The sequence below is a fragment of the Lemur catta genome, chromosome 9, assembly GCF_020740605.2.
Source record: "Lemur catta isolate mLemCat1 chromosome 9, mLemCat1.pri, whole genome shotgun sequence".
Lineage (NCBI taxonomy): Eukaryota > Metazoa > Chordata > Mammalia > Primates > Lemuridae > Lemur > Lemur catta.
The window spans coordinates 97,740,959-97,761,824 of record NC_059136.1 but is presented as its reverse complement, the minus strand read 5'-3'; the positions used below and the strand labels follow the sequence as shown (position 1 = coordinate 97,761,824).

General features: G+C 38.4%; 1 protein-coding gene across 3 annotated transcripts in view; it reads right to left on the bottom strand.

The window, feature by feature from the left end:
- PCMTD1 (protein-L-isoaspartate (D-aspartate) O-methyltransferase domain containing 1) overlaps positions 1-19,771 on the bottom strand; it is a 69,332-nt gene extending 49,561 nt beyond the window's left edge. Inside the window, exon 1 of one of the 3 annotated variants that reach the window (XM_045560410.1) lies at positions 19,564-19,771. In XM_045560410.1, the coding sequence (XP_045416366.1) occupies positions 19,564-19,760 (197 nt within the window). In that variant the 5' untranslated portion in view covers positions 19,761-19,771. The remainder of the gene's footprint in view (positions 1-19,563) is intronic. The other 2 variants (XM_045560411.1, XM_045560409.1) reach the window with 2 other exon arrangements.
- Between the last annotated feature and the right edge of the window lie 1,095 nt (positions 19,772-20,866).

Sequence of the window (20,866 nt, the reverse complement as noted above, 5' to 3'; positions counted from 1 at the left end):
GTGATGTTGGATGGAATTAGAGGCATCAGTGAGAACATACAATCTGAGTTAAAATATATACATACACATAGATAGAGTAGAAAATTATAGAAATGTACACACATATACATATTTTTTCTTGCTTATGAAGGCCTAGAATTCAACAGTAGCCAAAAGAAACACATCAGTTAATGATAAGAACATACCAGTAGCCATAAGAAAACCTGGCATCCAGATCATGGTTTCTAAATACTGTTCTCCATTAAAAGAAACTAGGGTCACTTGAGAAAATGGCTGACTCCTAAATTGAGGCAGGGGAAATATGAGCCTGAAACACCTCATTAAGACAAAGTATGGAAGTATTCAAAGAATGATCAGGACATGTCAAAAAGATATAGAAGCCAGCTTGAAGGGTCTTCTGTTGGCCAAATTATGTTTCAAGCATCTAAATAAACAATAGTAATTGACAGTAATAGTCATTAAGAATCAGTGAATTCATACCTAAATGAATTAATAAATAAATAAGGGGGAAGGAAAAGTTCTTATAATAGAATGGCAATTAATAAATGTAAAAGAAATAATGGGGTTAGAAAAATACCAATGGATGCTAAAACCAGTGCATGAAAGTCTGGTGAGGAACAGGATATTGACAGAATCTCAAAGCATCCCTCTACAAATTACCAAGTGACAAAAAAATAGTAACTTTACAATGGAGAAATTTGGTGACCATCATTTTAATAAAGTGCTCAAAGCTAATTTCACCAACACTGCGCTAAACCAATGCACCTACTGATATGATATAATGCCCTGAGAGGGATACTACATCACATCAGTAATACTCTTGAGGAAACCTCAGACAAACCCTAATTTAGGGACATTCTACAAAATAACTAGATTATACTCTTCGAAAAAAATATCAAAGTCAGGATAAAAAAAAAGACTGAAGAGACATGACAAATCAAGGGAAATCCTGAACTAGACCCTACACTAAAGAAAAAAAAAAATACCTATAAGGGACATTATTAGAAACAAGTGGCAAAATTTGAATATAGACTATAGGTAAGAGCAACGTATCAGAGTTCCTGATTTTAATAACAATAGTATGGTTCTCTAAAAAAAAGATTTTTGTTCTTATAAAAAATACACAATAAAGTAAAAAAATTATTTTTAAAAAACATACTCCAAACTACCCCTCAATGATCAGAAAATAAATGTGTATGTGTATAATAAAGCAAATGCATCCAAATGCAAGCAACTGATGAATCTAAGCAAAGAGTGTATGAGAGTTCCTTGTACTATTCTGGTAATTTTTCTATATGCTTGAAATTATATTTAAAAAAAAAAAAAGAGCTGCCGAATCTGAGCAAAGAGTATATAGAACTAATATAATAAGTTTGAAATTATATCAAAATTAAGTTATATAAACTCACAAATTATGAGTTAAAATGCAATATCTGAGCAATCAGAGAAGTCAGGAAAGCTAATTCCTTCACAGTATGTATTTCCTAAATCTTACCCCTGGACCTGTCATTTAAGGAGATAAAAAGGAAAAATCACCTTGGGAATGAATGCTATATTGCTAATCCCAGTTCTTAAGGTAGAGAAAAGTGGCATGACTAAAATGAAATAAAATGAAGTTGGAGATGTAACAGGAAACTTTTAAGAGCCAAAAGCAATATCATAGGAACAAACTGTAACAACAAATCAACAAACTTTAAAAGAAATGGCAAATTAAAACTAAAATCAGTATATTCGTGTACATGATTGTTCCATCACACTATTCTTTAAGAACCTGAGGTGGTCTATAGGAATTCATATATAAGTCAGGTCAAGGGCCAGAAGCAATGGCTCATGTCTGTAATCGTAGCAGTTTAAGAGGACAAGGTGGGAGTATCGCTTGAGGCCAGGAGTTTGAGACCAGTCTGGGCAATACACTGAGATCTCCTTTTTACAAAAAAAAAAAGAATAAAAATATTACCCAGGCATTGTGGCATGCACCTGTAGTCTCAGCTACTCAGGAGGCTGAGACAGGAGGATCATGTGAGCCCAGGAGTTCAAAGCTACAGTGAGCTATGATCACACCACTGCACTCCAGTCTGGGTGACAGAGTGAGACCCTGTCTCTAAAAAATAAATAAATAATAAATACTGAAATAATAAGGTCAAGGAAAATACATATTATTAGAAAATTTAGACTGTGTGAAAACAAAGTTATATTGGTCACCAGCTCAGTCACCCACTGCCTCTGAGCAACCAAAGCATAATAAAATAACCAGAAAAAAACAACTATGTATCTCATTTCAGATATTCTAAATAAAAAAGCAAAAGGTGAAACTAACAAAGGATAGACTGAGGAATTTAACTACATAAAAATGAAATATTCTATCGGGTAAGGCACACAATAAAACATCAGAATCCAAAAAACAAACTGGGGGGTAAAACTGCAACATGTAGCACAGGGTTAATACTCTAATGTGTAAGGACTTTATACAAATGAACATTCCTATTTTTTTTTAAAGAGGAGGGAAGGGCAGGCAACACAACAGGCATTTGCCTCCCAGAAGAATTACAAAACCCTCAATAAACATGAAACTATGCTCAACCACAGCAGCAATTAAAAATATGCAAAATTAGAGCCTCTGGGGCCTCTAAGACTGATAATGATTTTAAAAAAACAAACTCTTCTTGGAAAAGGTATAGGAAAACATGTTTTGTATTTTTATTTCTTATTACATTTTCCTATTTATTAATAATAATCTCCCACTTCCTATCCTGAGGAAGTATCAATTCTCCCACCTCACTGGAAACTCTCGCATCTCTAATGCAATCTACTCGGTTCCCCAGCCATCCTCTTGGGCATCTTCAATGTACATGAAACAACCTATTCAATCTCCAAAGGTAACAACTGTTAGTCCTTTAAAGACTAAGTCTTTACTTTCTTCTCCAACCTGATTTTACGTCTAGTTTGCTCATTCTCTACCACTACAATCAGTGTCACTAGTATTCTAGGATCAGCAAACTTTTTCTGTAAAAGGCCAGATAGTAAATATTTTAGGATCTGCAGACCATAGTTTGTGTCACAACTATTGAACCCTGTTGTACGCCAAAAGTAGCTACAGACAACATGTAATAAAATAGCATAGCTGTGTTCCAATAAGATTTTATTTATGGATACTGCAATTGGAATTTCACGTAATTTTCATGTAATAAAATATTTTTTCTAACCATTTAAAAATGTAAACACCATTCTTAGTACACAGACCGTGCAAAAACAGGCAGCAGCCACGTTTGGCCCATGGGCCGTACTGGCTGACACCTACTAACATCACTTTCTTCCCCAATCAGTCTCAGGTACACTGCTTTACTTACTCTGTTACTCTCAACCCCTCATCCTAACTTTCGGCCTCACTTAGCTTGCAAACTCCTGATCTTGGACCAATCCAATCATTTCTCTTCTCTGCCAAGGATTTTATATTGTGAAATGTTACTTAAGAAAGAAATCCACTGCTTGGACTGGTGCCACTGAAAACGCATGTTCTTCAAGCTCAACTGGATTTTCAATAATGTCCAGCAATACCTTTTTTCACCTCTGGCTCCCATCCCCACAATAAACTCATTACCACCACCACCATCAGATGGATCTCTGTAATTCAACAAAGGGTCAAGGGTCCTGGCTTCATCCTCCACAGAAAAATAGGTCATAAGAAAAAAATCCTCAACTCCCCAGACTGTTGCCCTAAGCCCACCCCACTTAACATCAGTATTATTAATACAAATATGACTGCATCTGTATTTGCATTTATAGGCAGAATGTAATGAGTTCAACCTTTGTTTGGAACCCAACAGACCTGATTTTGTCCACCTTATAACGATCACATTTAGCATACATGTGGCATTCAACCAAGTGTTATATAATTATCTCTTAATTAGTCCTCATAAAAAACCTGCAAGGTAGGTTGTATCATACCTATTTTACAAAGGAAGAAACAAATTTAGAGTTGGGCTTCAAATCTTGGTCTAACTCCAAAGCCACACAACTCTGCTCATATTCGGGCGCCACTTTTTTCCTATTTCAATGGTGTATTGTCTGATCTGAGCTCTGCATACCATTTCAGAGGCACCCCCAGCCCTATCTCTTCCCACAGCCTTTGCTGAAGTTCTCTTAACCACATTATGCTTTCTCACGTCTCCATGCTTTTACAAATGCATGAAGCCTCTACCTGGAAATTTCTCATTCACCGAGATGCCAAATGAGTACTCTCCTCCTAGAAATCTTCTCTAAGCCCAAGCCCAGATCACTTATGAGCCTTAGTCTGCTCAGGTTGCCATAACAAAATACCACAGATGGAGTGGCTTAACATAAACTTATTTTGTCACAGTTCTAGAAACTAGAAGTCCAACTTCAAGGTGCCAGCCTAGTCAGTTTCCGGTAAGGCCTCTCTTCCCGGCTTTCAGACATGACCTCTTCTGTGTACACATGCACAAGAGCATGAGCAAGCTCTCTTGTGTCTCTTATTAAAAGGATACTAATCCTATCGGATCAGGGCCCCACCTGTGACTTAATTACTCCCTTACAACCCCTATATTTCAAATACAGCCACACTGGGGGTCAGAGTTTCAACATGAATTTTCGGGAGAAATAAACATTCAGTCCATAACTATACCTTTCTTCAATGCTCTCAAACACCTTGAATGTATCTCTGTATCGTCTCTCCACAAGGTGGTTGTTCTCTTTCTCACCCACTTGACTATGGCCTCTGCATGATAAGGTTCCACATGCTATTTACCTGTTTACTTCTGGCACTTAGTAGAGTGCCTTTTAACACATAAGAGACCATTCAAGACCCCTTCTAATGAGTAATTTAGTTTAGTTTCCCAGTTATTTAAGATATGAAAAGAACAGAAGACATATCTGTACAATTGACAAATGATACACTCCATTATCTATTGAGATAGTCTGTTTGAGGTACATTTTATTGGAGAAGAGACAAAAGTCTTCAAAAACTTACAATTTAGTTGGTGATATCATACTGAAAAGCAAGAAAAAACAGAGGAAAAAAGAAAAGTTAAATACTTCAGGGGTTCAAAATCAAAGCAAACCAATAAGGAGCCAGATAGGATAAATCTGTGATACCAAAAGTATTATCATCAGATTACAAAATAGTTAAACTTATAAGTAATTGTCAATGGTCTGAATTAATAATACTATAATGTTAAGTTAGGTAGCAAAGAAGACTGCAGTAGAGATGCCAAAGTCCCCAATAAAGATGAAAGAATTGATACTTCAATGTCCTCAGGCTAGAAAGTAGGGAGATTATTAACAGCAAAATAACCTATTAATAGATACAAAGAGAGACAGACACACAAACACAGAAGGGGAGGAAAGAAATTCAACAGATTTTCTTTGGAATTATTAATGCAATATTAACCCAAAGTAAATTTCACAGAAGAGCAAATATTTTAAACAGTTTTATAAATACTGTAAATAAAAGGAAATACACAAAGGTTGGTAAAATACCTAGGTTGTTTTCAGGTTCATAGAGTCAACCTGAAAACAACCTAGGTATGCACAGTATATTTTCTAAATCATTTTTCTCTTGATGTACAGACCTAGCTAGCATAAAGTTATAAGAGCTTTTTTGGCATCTGAATTCTCTGTATTTGAATTAACTGTGGCAATAGCAATAAAATGAGGCCCAGTCAAAAACAGTCATACTATACTGTTGACATTTAAAACCTCAGTCTAGAACTTTAAAACTATTTGCATCTATGAAAGCAAAGACATCCGTATTTTTGCATACATAAACTCAAACAAAATATACCACTTTAATATTTGTGAAAAGCAGGTCAAGAGAAGTAAACATAAGGAAGAGAACCCTAAAATTTTCTAGTTTACCCTATGAGTCATCAAACAAAACTACTCATTCAAGGGCATACTGACAGAATTCATGGCACCAGCATCTTGATTGAGTTTCTTTTCAATACGTCATAAACTAAAAGCTATAAAAAGTCACATTTTTCTAACATAAAATATCTTTCGTCTGTTTGTAAAACAACAAAAAATCCTTATACTGTTAAACTAGGGAACTGTAGAGTACCTCCTAAAACTGTAGACAGAGCCACTGATCTGAGTCAGGTAGCAAAAAGCAGCAGTGCCTAAATTTTGGTCCAGGACTATGACTCTACTTCTCCATTTCAATGATAGAGAACGCAGGAGACAAGCAGGAAATAGCCATGATCAGCTGACTTGGAACAACCAAATGCAAAAGCAGGAATTAGTAAATCAAAAGGAGTCTATAATCATTTTAGCTACAAGAAAAATTTCTGAATGGCAAAGGGAGCAAAAGTAATGGAGATAATGCTTCAAGAAAATTCTAGTGCAGCAGTATGTTGCTCTAATCCCACCAGGGATTAGGTGCTGGGGGAAACAAAATATTCTACTTCCCACTGGAGACTCGGGAAGGTGGGATAGTGGGAGAGGAATGGGTGATAAATTACTTAACAGGTACAATGTACATTATTTCAGGTGATGGACACCCTAAAAGCCAGACTTTACTACACAATATACCCATGTAACAAAACTGCACTTGTACTCCTTAAATTTATACAAATAAAAAATATATTCTACTTCCTATATCAATCCCAACTGACAGGTAATGTTTAGCACACAGCCCTGGAAGGGCGCTGCTTCTTGGTCTGGTGCAGGGACAGCTTGGTCAGGTTTCTCCAGCACCAGGATCCTGTAGCGTAGGACGGCCAGTAGCTTCACACAGCACCCTCTTTCGGGCAGTTTGCAAGGGGCAACCTCTGGCAAAACGCAACTCTATGAATATCTTTCCCTGGTACCCCAGAGAATTCCTGCAATTCCGTGAACAACTTCTCTGCCACCCAATGAGCCACAGATGCACCCTCTCTACTGAAGCCTGGATCTCAGCCCTGAGTGGGCCTCTTCCTTGGGTGCTCAGCCGCTGTCCTAGAAGTAGTGGCTGTTCTTTACATTTATTTCTGTATTCTATGAGCTCTCTTTACTTCTTACTAGTCAATCCCCTGTTATAGTAAATAATTCTGTATGTTAAACATTCTCTGTTCCAATTACTATGTGATTTCTCTTTCCTGACTGGACCCAAACTGATACAATCCTTGAACCAGAAAGATTACTCTCAGGTCACTCTGAATGATGACAGCAGCTGGGCAGCAAAGTGAGCTAAGAACAGACGCTGACACTTGGCTAGCCAAAGCAACCACAATCCCCTGGATTTGACTTAAATTGCTAGATCCCACGAACATTCCTTTTTCTTTTTTTTTTTGACTTCTAAGTATTGAGGGCTTTTATCTTAGCTTCTTAGCAAAATTTTAAACACTTGTTACTGGTTTTTCTATGTTAAGAAAGCTGTGCGTGCTGAATGCAGAGAGAAGAGGTTAGATGCCTAACTAAGTGACTGAGAGTACTGAGAGAAGCAGCTGCCAGTTCTGCCACCTTCAAGTTATTGCCCAGCAAATCCAACATATAGTCAAACTTTTAGACAGGAGGATGACTTAGTGGCTTCATATACTAGAGTCAGTTTGAACAGAGCTTGTTAACTGAAGTACATGCTCTTGGTCTTCCTAGTGCCTTTGTTTCTCCCCTATAGACTTATATGATTATTAACAGACCTGGAAAAGGACAAAAGAAAACCATTGGAAAACTCCTTAAATTTCATGTAGGCATGGGGTAGGCAGGATAAAAAATAAAAATCGACAAAGGAGTAAAGGGACAGGGAAACAGCAAAGCCAAATTCTTGAAACAAATGCCAGGGATAAGCAACAGTAAAGGTTACTTTTTCTCATTAGTGACATTTCAAGTTGAAAGAGGAAAAGACCATCAAAAAACATTCATTGGAAAAAGGCAGTCCCAGAGTTCTAGGAACACAGAGGGAAAATCAAACACATAAATAGGCACTAAAGAATTCAGTAAATTTGTTATATCATCTTCTTAGCAGAAAAACAATTTTAAAATAAAGCAACAGTAAATGACACTAAATAAATCACATACTTTGCTACTGTACGAAAATGCAATACACTGAACACCACAAAAGAGTGGAAACTGTCGGAAAGACAGCCTTGTCCCCACAGGGGCATGTGTTTTAGTTTGTGCTAGGTGGAAAGGTATATGTGTTTTGGAAAAACAAAAATACTATCAAAGATAGCAAAGATAGCAATTTTTAGTAATATGTGTTATCCACTGACATTACAATTTCTCCTTTTTTTTTTTTAGCAGCTGGTGAGCCTAAGGTGGAAATGCTTTCTTGTATGCTTACAGTGAATGCAGAGACAGTGTTTCCTACTGAGAACAAAGAATATGTACTATCACCTCAAGCACAAGGGTCATTCCTCCAAACTGGAAAGACTCCTTGTAGCAAATTCACAGGGACTCCAGCTTCTGTCTACCAGAAAAGCAATTTAAATAGCTGTTAATTTTGTTCCTTCCTTCCTCCAACATATTTCCTCAGAGATTTTAAAGTAGGTACATATTTCTCATTTCTCCTGCTCTACTTATTCAAAATTATCATCCTTGTTAGCACAAATTTTCCAGTGCATTCAGTAAGTTTCTACATTAATTTCATGGGGGAGTGAGGGTCCCACCATTACTTTAAATTTAGTGTGTCTGAAAACAAAACTTTCCACATAGGCCCTCACCTTTCAGGAGCTACTCTCTTCAATTACTCCCATTCCTCTTAATGAAAATCCCTGACACTATTCTTATCAATTTTTGCTACATTACTGTAACAAACTTCCAAGATAATCTTCACACTTATAGTTCTCCCAACTTCAGAGGCATCCTATAAATTATTTTGATTCATCTGCCCAATATACTATTCTTATCATTAAAGAAAGAAATCCAGAAATTCAGAGGTACCTCCAGATTTTGTAAAAATGAGAAGAAATCCTACCTGGCAGGGCTCAAGGCCACCGCCATTATGGTAGCACTAGTTTTATCAGTTTTATAAATGTCATCTTAATATTTCATTGAGGGGGGCTGTTCAGAAATCATTTCCCTAAGAAATCAAATGATCAAAATATACTCACCTATATTAGTTTTCTATCATTGCCATAAGAAATAACCACAGACCTAATGGCTTAAAACCACGCAAGTTTATTATCTTACAGTTTTGAAGGTCAGAAGTTTGATACAGGTCTCACTGAGCTAAGATGAAGGTGTTGGCGAGACTATTCCTTTCTGGAGGTTCTAGGGAGGAATGTGTTCCCTTGCATCAGTGTCTAGCATCCATCTGCTTTCTTTGGCTCATGGCCCTTTCCTCCATCTCCGAAGCCAGCTACATGAGGCTGAGTCCCTCTATGCTCTCTCTCTGGTTCTCTCCCTCTTCCATTTTTAACGACCTTTGTGATTACAATAGGCTCATCAGGATAATCCAGGATCATCTTCTTAAACTGATTAGCAACATTAATTCATCTACAACTTTAATTGCTGTTTGCCATATATAAGGTCACATATTCACAGGTTCCAGGGATTAGAACACAAACCTCTTTGGGGGGCCATTATTTGTCTATCACACTACCCAAACTATGTGACCCCTACACTCTTCAGTGGAATCGAAGACAATCTATTTTCAATATGTACACTTGTAACACAAATCCATCCCTACTTCTCTCATTTCTCACCCAGGATACAGGTGAGGAAATAACAATATGGTAAGGAGGATCAGTAGCAAGAGATATGCTCTCATTATTCCTTGACAGAACTTGGAATTCATTTTCTCTTATAGGTAAATAATTCATGGTCATATTCTTAAAGCCTAAAGTCTTCTAACTGAAACTCTATATATACAGACTAACTGTACAAGAACTCTATAAAGACCCTGAAATTCAAGTACCAACTGGAAACGCTTCAAAAAATAAAACCATTAACCTTGGGTATAGCAAATAATTACCAAGCCATACAACTATTTTTTTCTTGTTTAGGTACATTAACTCATTTAAGTCTTCATAAAATTTCACAGAATAGTATTATTTTGAAGGACGAGAAATGAAGAAAATGGATTAAATAACTTAAGCTTTCACAGCTACTAGGAGGCAAAACTGGGGCTGTGTCTATCTCACACCAAACCTTGTGTTGATTAATGAGTCCAATATCATCATTTTTTAAAAAAAGAAAGCAGATTCAGGAAAACAAACTCACTTTTGAGTCTCAGTTCATTATCTATAAAATGGGAATAACAATATTTGCCTACCTCTTTGACAAGGTGGAAAGTTATACGAAAATGTGAAAGTGTTAAAGCACCAGATATATCAAGGTTTCATACTGACTGCACAGTTCCAGGAAGCACCACTCCCACAGAAACAGTGTGAGCTCTCCTGAAGCGGGACAGGGATGCCATTTACGTTGTGTCCCACGTGAATGGCGCCTCCTGAGCTGGGCACCCCAGATGACCATACGCATGTGCATACATATGTGTGTGTACATATACACACACAAACACATAATTTATCAGAAGGATGTACATTCATTTTATCGAGTGCTATCTTGAGACAATAAACCAGTGGTTACTAAGTAACAGTGATAACTGAACAAGTCCTTAACAAGAAAAAGAAAGCTTATACAAAGACTTTTTGTCATAAATAATGAAGTAGGTTCAACTACTTTAAGTCCACAGTGTTTTCTCACTTTCCTTTAAAGACAAATCAACTGCATGAATGGTGGTAATACACAGATATTTATATAAATCACTGTAGAAATGCCTAAATCTTTCCACTTCTAATTTCTCTGGTTCATAAAACAATAAAAATTCAAATTACTATATTTGCATGAAAAAGTCAAGCCCATTAAAATGTTTTAAAAGTAATTCTTTCAAGATGGGATTTACAATGCATGTTAAATCACTATAGACCACTCCAAGGCTGCCTGCTCAAACTAGTCAGTATGAAGACTAAATAGGAATTTTAAAATCCACTCTAGTCATCAAGAAACTATGATGCAAAGATGAAAATTCAGAGTACCAAGACTTGAGAGGAGTCACAGGGATAAAATAAACCATCTTTCTAAATATTGTAAAACAAAGACTGTTTTGCATTTGCTTTTTGAGCTATGGCATTTCTAAATATTTCCTTCTAAACTTAAGGCCCAGTATTTTAAAGACGAACTACAAAGAGAATGATACATAATCAGAACAAAAGCTCTGCACTATCCAGTAGCAGTGATAGAGATACAATGACTGATTCACCCACCAATGGCTCCCATAACAACAGCTAAACCACCCAGTGCTTGACCATACATGTGCAGAAACCCTGACTAAAGCATCACTTCCTAGCAGACAAGCAACCAGGTCAGAAAAAACTCAAGCACTCACATTTCTCATACTTCTATCACCAAATGTACTTGCTTTATATGGCAGCAGGACCTATAAAGCTGAGCTTTTCTTGTTGGTGTTTTCTGTAACAGAGGTCTCTCAGAATTAAATGGCATACCACTCCTAGGTGATAACATTCCTGATAATCTGTTCCTTTTCTGTATCTACATTTTGTAGTCTTTCTACAATGAATCCTTACTGCTATTAAATAGGGAAAAAAGCAATTGAGCGTTTACTTATTATGCTCATAATGTCTAATAAAGTGTAAGTGATCAAAAGAGAATCACAGGAGCTCAGAAACAGGTCAGTGCAAATGAACCACTATTTAAAAAAAAAAAAAAAAATCTAAACCATATGGACCTGGGCAGCACACACATACCATACTAACAAACAGGGGGAAAAAATGACATATCCAGCAGACATCTAAAAACTAATTGTTTGATGTCTATCAAAAAAAAATCCCAAATTTAAGATAGAATGACTGGATAATGACAAAGAGAAGAGAATATATCACTACTGAGTAAATCATATGCTACTAGTTGACATATAGCTTGAGAAACTTTAAATGACTTGTTAGAAGTAATGTGATAGACCAGCTACAGAGGCTGAGTGGCTGTTACAGTTTACACAATAATAATCTGTAGTTATAGTTCCCTTGGTGTAAAGGAATCAAACACTATTTATTTACCTTGTATCCCATCATCACCTTATTCATTTGTCCCTCAGTAAGATTCTGATTTTCACCATTCTTATCATTTACTTGTTATTCAAAAGGATTCTGACATTTTTAAGACACATAAAAGTCTTAAAAGATTCACACCAAACTGTTAAAAACCATTACCCCAGCAACCCATGAAGAGTAGACATGGATAGGGGAAGCCTGCTTGTTTACCTTCATTTAATTCAAATTCAGTAGTTTCTTTTTCTTTTTCTTTTTTTTTTTTTTTTGAGACAGAGTCTCACTCTGTGGCCCAGGCTAGAGTGTCATGGCATCAGCCTAGCTCACAGCAACCTCAAACTCCTGGGCTCAAGCAATCCTCCTGCCTCAGCCTCCCAAGGGGCTGGGACTACAGGCATGCACCACCATGCCCAGCTAATTTTTTCTATATATATTTTTAGTTGTCCATATAATTTCTTTCTATTTTTAGTAGAGACAGGGTCTCGCTCTTGCTCCGGCTGGTCTCGAACTCCTGAGCTCAAACGATCCACCTGCCTCGGCCTCCCAGAGTGCTAGGATTACAGGCGTGAGCCACTGCGCCCGACCCTAAATTCAGTAGTTTAAATCTTATCTTTGAACATAAAATAATTTTACAAAAAGAAAATTATGACCACAAAAAAATACATTACTGTAAGCCTGCCCTTTCCTTTTAGATGACACACAGTGATCCTAGTTCATCCCCTGAACAAGTTTCCTATGCTAAATACACTATTTTAGGCTACAGTCCAGACACCAGTTTCCACATATCAAATATCATTTCTAAGCACTGAACTATAAACATTCCGTTTACATGCAGGGCTGACCCCTTGCCCAAAGTGAACAATTGGTCACGGTAGCTGCTACCCATCCCCATTGCCACCCTCACTCTTCCAATTCAATTATCAACTGCAGATTCTAGCAAGTGTCTTCACATAATCCCATACTTTTCTCCATTCACTTACCCATTAATCATCAGATCAGAAAAAGAACCAAAAAAAATCCATTTTAGCTTTCCAACTTTGTCTTCCCCTGCAAGGAAAGATCACCTACTTTTTATTTTTCTTCCTTCAAAGTGTTGCCTCAAGGGTTATAATAGTAAAAAACTGGAAAACACACTAAATGCCCACTAGTAGTGAATATGGCAAATAAGTTATAATTGATATACAATCTACAGCTGCAGCTATATACAGCATACTTTGAGATGGCAAATTTTTTAAAAGAATGAAGTAGTTCTTTATGTATTAATATGAAATACTGAGATATACTGTTGAATGAAAAATGTAAAAAACAGTAAAAAACTGTTTGCAGTGTATCTTATCTTTATGTAAGTATAATAGAAATTCATTCACATTTACTTGTACGCACACAAAATAACAGGTTTTTTATGTCATTTCAGAGATGAGGGGCTACGTCCCAGCAGGGAAACTGGGAGGCTGAAGAAGAGACACAATCTTCAGCAGGCATCTTGAGGATCTTCCAAATGAAAGTTCAGCTCTGCTTCAGAGAACCTTCGTTACATTAAATCAAGAAACACACTCTTCAGCTTGTTAATAAGCCTTACATCAGAATTTTATAACCCATAGCTTGAAGCAGTAAGTACTTCATTGATAAATGAAATTTGTGTATTTTTTGTACCACTTAAATTTGAACCAGGTGACTGTATTATCTATTTTTAAAGTCAGTGAATTATATTATTTAAGACTTGCATCTTCAAAGAAGTATTTGTGATTAATACTTCATAAAGCTGAAGGCAGGCTGACAAATTGGTTATCAGTTTCACTCCTTTATGATCATGCATTTTAGCACCCCCAAAAGAAAACGTCTCTTTCCAGCATCATCATCAAGATACCTTACACTCACAATTCTTAACAGTACTGTATTTTTATTTAATAAAACAAGAATTACTTATTAAGTAGAGTAGCTAGACTGTAACACAATATAGCTTGCAAAGACATATAAGAGAAATATAAAATTATAACTTCTGCATGGTAACCATTAACATCTACAGATTACTTAAGTCTGTCTGAAATTTCATATGAACTCTTCAGGAATCTAAAAGTTAAATATAATCTGCATGAGGGCATTTCAGCTGATTGTATAGTTGGAGCTTCCTGATATCACCAAAAGGAATAAAACAACACTGTAGTGCAGACATAGTTTTATTCCATCTTTCATATCCATGTAAGCATAGAAGAAATTGTGAGGTCAGAGGGCTTACTAGAATATTGCAGCGCATTGGAAAACTTGCCCAACTCAACAGCATGGAAAAGAATTCAAATGTCAAAACATTAATTAAAAAACTTTTTATATACAATATCAAGAACTCAGACATGTGCACACGTAAACACAAAACTGGTTTTTAAAAAAATAAACTTATCATAATTACCTCATTATCTGAAAACAAAGAACTCATGATAGCCTACAAGAAAATCTGGTTCTGTTACAGACACAATTTAAAACTCCAATGACCTATGACCTATTATGTTTGAGGGTGAGGAGAAAAGCTAAAAATCAAATATACTCCTTAAATGCCAATGAAATGGATAGTTTGCCATTGATCGTTTCCATACTTATTTACCCATATTTCCTGAGCATCCACTAGAAGACAAAAGGAACAATAAGAAATGATTTCTGCTTTCAAGCATCTTATAATCCAATTACAACTCTTAAGAGTACTCAAAAACAAATTCAGAATAGGAAGTACTATGACAGGTTAAACAGCTGTATCAATGTGGAGGAGAGATCTCACTACTTCACAACAGAGAAGATGGAGGGCTCTAGGGAAACATAGTACACGAGCTAGCCTTTTACATGGAGGACTTCTAAAGGCAGAGATGGGAGAAGAAAAAAAATTCCAAGAAATGGAAATGCATGAGAAACAAAAAAAAGTAAAGTAAACTTAAGTTTCCATTCTTTTTGGAACAGATGCTGGAACAGAAAGAATGTAACAAGTTTGATTGAAACAAGAAATAAGTTCTTCAAGGGACACTGAGGTCAAATAATACAGCTTTGAAAAGCAACACTGAGGAACCAGGACTTTATTCTCCAGAGTAGAAAAGGAGTCACTTAGCAGAAGCACAGTGTTCAAAACAAAGATTTGCAAGGAAGAGGGATTCAAATCCTAGCTTTTCCTCCTCCTAGCAACTCCTTCAGGTTCATGAAGTCTTAATTTCTTCATCCGTAAAGTGGAGATAATAATACCTACCAACATAAAATATGAGGACCAAATAAGAACAAAGCACTCAGCATAATGGCCAGTGTTTTGGATTCTTTTGTTTTGTCATCAAGCAGGGAACATGATCAGGTCTCCATTTAGGATGATTAATAGCAGTATGCATGATGAATGGCAAAACCTAGAAATTAGGGATATCTCTTGTTATATACATGGTTGCTGGAATAATGGAAAGGCAGCAGGAGAATCAGGACCCATAATGCAAGAAAATGACAAAAAAAAAATATTTCTGAAAAAGGAAAGAGTAGAGAATCAAAGGTGACCTTTCGATTTTGAGCCTAGAAGACTAAGAAAATGTCAAGGTCATTAACATAAACAATAAAAAGGCGAAGAAGAATTAAGTTTGAAAAAAAGTTTAATTCTGAATCTATGACTCAAAATACCACAATGACAGCCAGCAAAAGTTTATCATGGAGAACAGCAAAAAAAGGCAAATCTGGAGCTTAGGAAAGAAGACAAGGCTGGTGATACAGAACTGGGAGCTTCACCAAAGTGAGGCGTAAGGGAGCAACGACCAGCTGAAACCATAGGTCTATGTGGCATTGCCAAAAGACAGAACAAGTTCTAAAAAGAGAACTAAACCTAAAAGAACACCTATACTTAAGGAAATGAGAGAGGAAAATGAACAAAGGCCCCAGGAAGGATGAGTTGGAGGTGTTAGCTTGTGAAAGTCACAGAAGACAGACCTTCACAGCATTTCACATTCTACAGCTCTTCAAATGCTCATTATAACTTTAGATTATAAACTGAACTGACTTATGATAATGAGATTATTATAAAAGGTATGTAAGAGCCTGCAAGTTACTGAAAAGTGTTAATTATTCCAACTCAACCCCCAGCAGGACACAGCTAATACAGGATAATTATAATTAGATATTTTTTCAGTATCTCAAAGCTCAAATAACTAAGTTCTCATCTTTCTTGACATCCATCCACTCTACTGAGTACTCATTCTTTGAAGAACCCCTCTCCCTTTGTCTACTTTGACAGCCAGTTCTCAGGTTTACCCCCTCTCTTTTGCCTTCTCTTTTATAATAACTAGTTTCTCCCTAGAAACTATCAGGGAACAGGTCCTTTATGTAATGTCACAATAGCAGGTTTTATACAAATTAGTTTTAAACCCAAAAAGATTTTAAACTAGAGATCATACTTGATGTTTTTTTTTTGTATTATCCATAGGATCTGAATAGTTGATTTCTGGATATTCATGAATTTATGTTCCCAAAAGGATTTTCAGGTTAAATTGGAAAATAAACTTTCTATTTCTTCCCATCAGCAATAGAATCTCTCTTCTTAATTTCTGAGAATACACACACACCCCAATTGATTCCTGTCCCCTCTCCCTGCAATAGCTGAAAATCAATAAATCTTAATGTATTCTAAAAAGGTCTTTGGGGGGGCTGAAATATTTGTGTCACACCCCATAAAACCCACTCAATATCCAATGTAAAGTTGTATAAGAGATAACTGATGGGAGATACACCACTTAAATATGAATCCAATTGTCCTTAACTGCCAATAAAAGCTCAAAGCTTCTCCTATATGTGGGTTTATTCTCAAATACATATTACAATTTATCATACTTTATTAATTTCAGTATTTGCCTTATTTCTTTAAACTACACAGTTGTCACGTCTGGTGGAAAACTAAAACAGATTAATATACCATAATATTGTAACACCCTATTAAATTGTCTGTCATGATGCATTTTAAGGGACTACCAAAAATGAAAAAACACCAAAAATGATATAAGCAAGTTTTAATCTTTTCAGGCTTTTTAGAGCTCTCTTTTCAGCATATTAGTCTATAAAAAGTTCAAGTAGGTTCATAAAAATAATGCTTAATGAAATGAGAGTATCCTTCCAAGTTTGTAAGGAATAAGCAGCTGTGAGAGCTACAATTTATAATATCCAAATTTACCACAGCACCCAGTAATGTCTTAGGTAACACAATGCCCCATCTCTTGGTTAACAGTATAAGATCAACGAGTTTATTATTTTAATAATAAATCACCAGAAACCACATCTAAAAAGATACCATTATAGTTTCACACTATTTATCCTTTAGATTATTTTCAATGCATATGATTATATTCATGTCTCTAATTTGTTGGGAACATTTCAAAGAAAGCAGAGGAAACGAAGATCAACAATCCTGTAAGGCAATTTTCATTAACAGGAGGCAGCAAGGTAGGGCCGAAAACACAGGTCCTTGGATTAAGCACACCTAAGTATAAGCAAGCACCACTCCTGAAAAAGCAAGGGGATCTGGAGCAGTTTAGTCAATCTCTCAAAGCTTCTGTTTATTATTCTATAGAATAGGGAGAATGCCACTTATATTGTTATGAGAAATCTATAACAGTGTATAATTACCAAGAATAACTAAAATGTCATGGATATTTTTTATTTCTTTAAAGCACAGTTCCCAAACAATAAAATGCTACACAATTTTGCCTAAGATTTCAGGCTGTATATGTTTAGAACCAGACTGTTGTTTGTGATTATCTCACTCAGTGCCGCTTTCCCTAGAAGCTACCAAGATGAATACACAGTACATTTTTAATACAAGTTAGTGATTAAATCAACAAAGCCTCCAGCTCTTCTGCACACAGAAATACAATATGTAATAGGGATTTGCTAGCTCTCTTACTTAATAGAAAGCAATGTAGTATCATCCTTCCACTTCCAGCTTACTCCCTATGGCTTACTTATCAAAATATTTAATCCCTGATGCTTTTTTTATTTGTCTGAAAAACAAACTTCTGGGTCACTACCTTTCTACTTTACCTCCTCTACACACATTAGCCACTTCATGTTTTAGGAATTAAATGTTCTCAACTAACCATATGGAATTTAAACTTACTTTGAAAAATGCACCCAAAAAACAAATAGTAAACTATTTTAGTAACCTGCTTTATGAAGTCAACAGCCTCACCTAAACTACCATTAAGCTCTGTGTAAACATATTACTCAACCTGGTTAATATCAAAGTATCCTGTCTGGCCTTAGACATCCTGAAAGTTTTACCACATTAGGTTTCAAAACATTGGTTTGTAGTCCGTTTTACAAGCTACTGATTATTGAAAAATTGGAGACCATGTTCAGCAAGAAATAAATACATAGCTATGCTGCTTTTAAAACGAAGGAGGTACATAATAAAATGGAAGGATGTCTGCGACGCACTGTTGGCTAATAAAACGATATACTGTACTATATGTGATCCCAATTTTGTTTTTAAAGCATACTCATTATATGTACAGAAAAATATCCCAAATGGCTACACGCCACACTTGAAGACTGGTTACCCAGGGTAGTAAGAAAGGGTAATATGAAAGGGGGTGGGGGCGACAGAGGGCAGGCCTCTTCATTGTCTGGCTGGTTAATTTTTTCTTAAAGAGCACGCAGTACTTTTGTAATTAAAAAAAGAAAAAAAGTAACAGAGAGAAAATAACTATTGCTAAAAACATACTTTCTCCTCCGTACCAAAGTTCTTCTGATTTGTAATGTTAAAAACTACCTATGATTTCCCAATTTTAAAAAGAGGACCAAAAAAACAAAATAATAAAAGTTTAAAAAAAAAAAAAAAAAAAGCTTAGATCTGCAAATTTAAACCGTCAGGTTCTACTCCTGGGTCCATTCCACGCCGGTGTTTGAAACACCCCAGGCAGTATGACGGGCACTGCACTTACCACAAACAGTAGTAAACGCTCAAACAACAAAAAAGTAAGAAATAAAATGTTGGCGCCTGCTCTAACCTTTTCAATCTCTTCCCAGCCCCCAAGGCTTTCCCGAGCCTACGTAGGTTGGATTCTCTTCCCTCAAAACCAAAACAACAGAAGTCACTGGGTGGATCTGAAAAGGCCCTGGGGGGCCCGCGGGCGGTCCGGGACTCACCGGTCCCCGAGCCAGGTCAGACCCGAAGGACCGGCCTTAGGACGGGCGCCCCCAGCCTCCCTCGGGCCCCCGGCCCCCGACCTCCAGGCCTCCCGTTCGGCCCCCCTGGACTCCGGACCCCTCCGCCCCCGGGCCTGCCGTCCCCCAACCGCCCCGCCCCTCGGTTCCCCAGCCCACGACCCCCGGACTCTCAGCCCCTGACCCCCGCCCCGACCTCCGGCCCCTGTGGACCCCCGCCCCCGACCTCCGGCCCCTGTGGACCCCCGCCCCTGACCGCCAGATCCCCGGTCCTCCCCGCCCGAGGATGCCCCCGACCCCTGTCTCCCCGGCCTCCGAGCGCGCCCCCGTCGCCCGCCTGACCCCGGCACACTGGAGACGCAGACCCGCACGACCCCGGGCCCGCGGGCGGTGCCGTTACCTGTGGCGCGGCAGTCGGTCCGGCCCGCTACAGCGGGGCGTAGGACCAGGCGCTAGGACTCGCGGGGGTCCGCGGCAGCCGGCCACCACCACACCACCGCAGCTCGCCAGCCGCCGCCGAGGGGAGGGGCGGAGCTGGGACCCGCTACTGGAGCAGCCGGACCGTCCGGGCCTCCGGAGCCGCCGGCGAGCAGGCATGCGCGGAGAGCCGCGGGCGAGCCAGCCGCTCCGCGAGGACGCCAAAGTCAACAAGGCCCAGGGACGCCCCCATCTGGCCCCGCCCCCTCCGGGATCGCTCCGCCCCCAAGCGCAAACAACGCGAGGCCTTGACTGAAGCCTGCAGCCGACAGTGGTGGGGGGAGATCCCGCGAGAGCAGGTTCTCAGCCTCCCCGCCCCCTTTTGGGCGCTCTCTGGCCCACTTGCTCCGGGGCGGTCTGCGTTCGGTGGTTTTGGAGCTGAAGAGGGTGGGGGCCCCCTGCGGAGTCCCCGCTGCGCTCCAGAACGAGGTCTCACGGTGTCGGAGCATTTTTCAGGTGCCTTCCTGCGTTGGAGGCGACCCCCTGCAGGGTAAATCTGCAGAGGCTTTTGTGGAGGGGGTTCACTGTTCTATCTGAAGAGCCAAGAGTTTTTCTCAAGATTGTGCCACTTTAAAGTGGCCGCGTAGCGTCCCGACGCTCCCCCAGCGCCCGTAGTAAACACTCCTGCCGCACTTCCTAAAAGTCAGCCGGTCCCTACGTGCTGGCTCGGGACACGGGCTTGTACATCCCACAGCTGAAATGGGCTGTATTCACTCAACAGATTGAAGGTACTGTGCCAAGCAAGCTTCCCCGTGCTTGTTTAACCATCTATAGCCCGTTACCAGAAGGAAAGGTTTTCGAGGTGGAGGGATAGAAAGTTGAGGAAAGGAGACATGGGGTGAAGCGAGCTGGGAAGATGATGCCACTGGTGGTGCTAAGCAGTACACATGGCGTTCGTACTTTTAAGACTTTAACAAACTGCATTTAGTTTTTTTTCAGCGAGTTTTAGTATGCATAAAAGGCATTATGTTTTTCCCAAACACTGTAATTTTTGTCCGTGTTGTGCTTTCCTGTTAACCTTTGTGCATCCCGCTCCAGCCCACTGGTAGGTTGGAGCGTGATTCGTTTGCATTGTTTGAATTCTATTCGGTTTTGGTTTTCAAGTATGTTAACAGTGATTGTAAGCTACCCTACAGGTTACCTAAAGTAAATTTGAATTGGAACATTCTGGATGTCCAGGTTACTGCTTCCCACCGTAACTGAGCCTGTGCATGTGTTTAGGAAGA